Source organism: Phaethon lepturus, unplaced genomic scaffold (genome assembly GCF_000687285.1).
Source record: "Phaethon lepturus isolate BGI_N335 unplaced genomic scaffold, ASM68728v1 scaffold40139, whole genome shotgun sequence".
In the NCBI taxonomy this organism is placed as follows: domain Eukaryota; kingdom Metazoa; phylum Chordata; class Aves; order Phaethontiformes; family Phaethontidae; genus Phaethon; species Phaethon lepturus.
In genome coordinates, this window is record NW_010562031.1 from 1 (window position 1) to 1,055 (window position 1,055).

A 1,055-nucleotide genomic window follows, 5' to 3' on the forward strand; every position below is an offset into this window, starting at 1 on the left:
TTGGTTGCCGGCTGGGGTTAAACCACGACAGCCTCAGAAGAGGCAGAACAGCGCGACAGGGAGCGAGCAGCCATCAGACAAGTAGCAATGGGTCCCCCTCCCTGTTCTACATCCCCCTCCTGTTCCTCCCTGCAAGGAGAAGACAAGTGCTCAAGCACAGCCTGCCTGCTCCTCTCTCACCGTATTTACGCTTGAGGAAGAGTGAGGAGCCGCAGCACTGCAGCTCGCCCTTGGCCATGATAGCTATGCGGTCCCCCAGCAGGTCAGCCTCATCCATGAAGTGGGTGGTCAGCAGGATGGTGCGGTTGCTCCTCTGCTGCTGCAGGAGGTCCCACGTGGCCCTGCGAGAGGCTGGGTCCATCCCCGACGTTGGCTCATCCAGCATCACCACCTGCACAGAGGAGACGGGTGCTGGTCAAAAAGGGGCACAGAGCAGTGCAGGAGAGGGCAATCCCGGGGACCATGACCTCCCAACCTGCATGTGATGATCTTGCTTGGGGGAGCAGCTACCAGGCAGCAGAGCTGCACTGCAGCCTCAGGGCGTTGTCCTCAGAGTTGTCGCCCTTTGTGGGCGTGCTCCTGCCCCCTCCTCGCTGTCCCTGCATCTCCCACTGGCTCAGCATGGGCGAGGGACAACCTCAGGAGCTACCAGAAGGGCCTACGTTGGCCCCAGGGAGGAAGGCTCGAGGCGAGCCCTGCCAGAGATGCTTGCCTTGGAGTCCCCGATGAGGGCAATGCCAATGGAGAGCTTGCGCTTCATGCCGCCGGAGAGCGCCTTGGTCAGAGCGCGGCGCTTGTCCTCCAGGTTGAGGATCCTCAGGATGTGGTTGATCTCCTCGGGGCACTTGGAGGGTGGGTACCCCTTCAGCTGCCAGACAAGGGGAAGGGAGGGTTAAGCCTGCCTGCAGGGGTAAGCGTCTCTGGCAAAGACCCTTCCAAAGACCCTTGCTACATCAGCAACCAGCTGCTAAACCCCAGCGCACTCCCTCCTCCATGCGCAGGCAGGAAAGTGGGGAAGCACAGAGATGGACTCCTGCCCAACCCCAAAGGAGTTG

The 1,055-nt window shown here is 61.3% G+C and overlaps 1 protein-coding gene across 1 annotated transcript in view; it reads right to left on the minus strand.

Moving 5' to 3' along the window:
* Positions 1-180: 180 nt before the first annotated feature.
* The window catches only part of LOC104626278 (ATP-binding cassette sub-family A member 3-like), a gene marked incomplete at both ends in the record, with an annotated part of 7,366 nt that continues 6,491 nt past the window's right edge, over positions 181-1,055 (minus strand). The window contains 2 exons of the mRNA XM_010294157.1: positions 181-391; positions 713-868. Coding sequence (XP_010292459.1) covers positions 181-391; positions 713-868 — 367 coding nt within the window. The remainder of the gene's footprint in view (positions 392-712; positions 869-1,055) is intronic.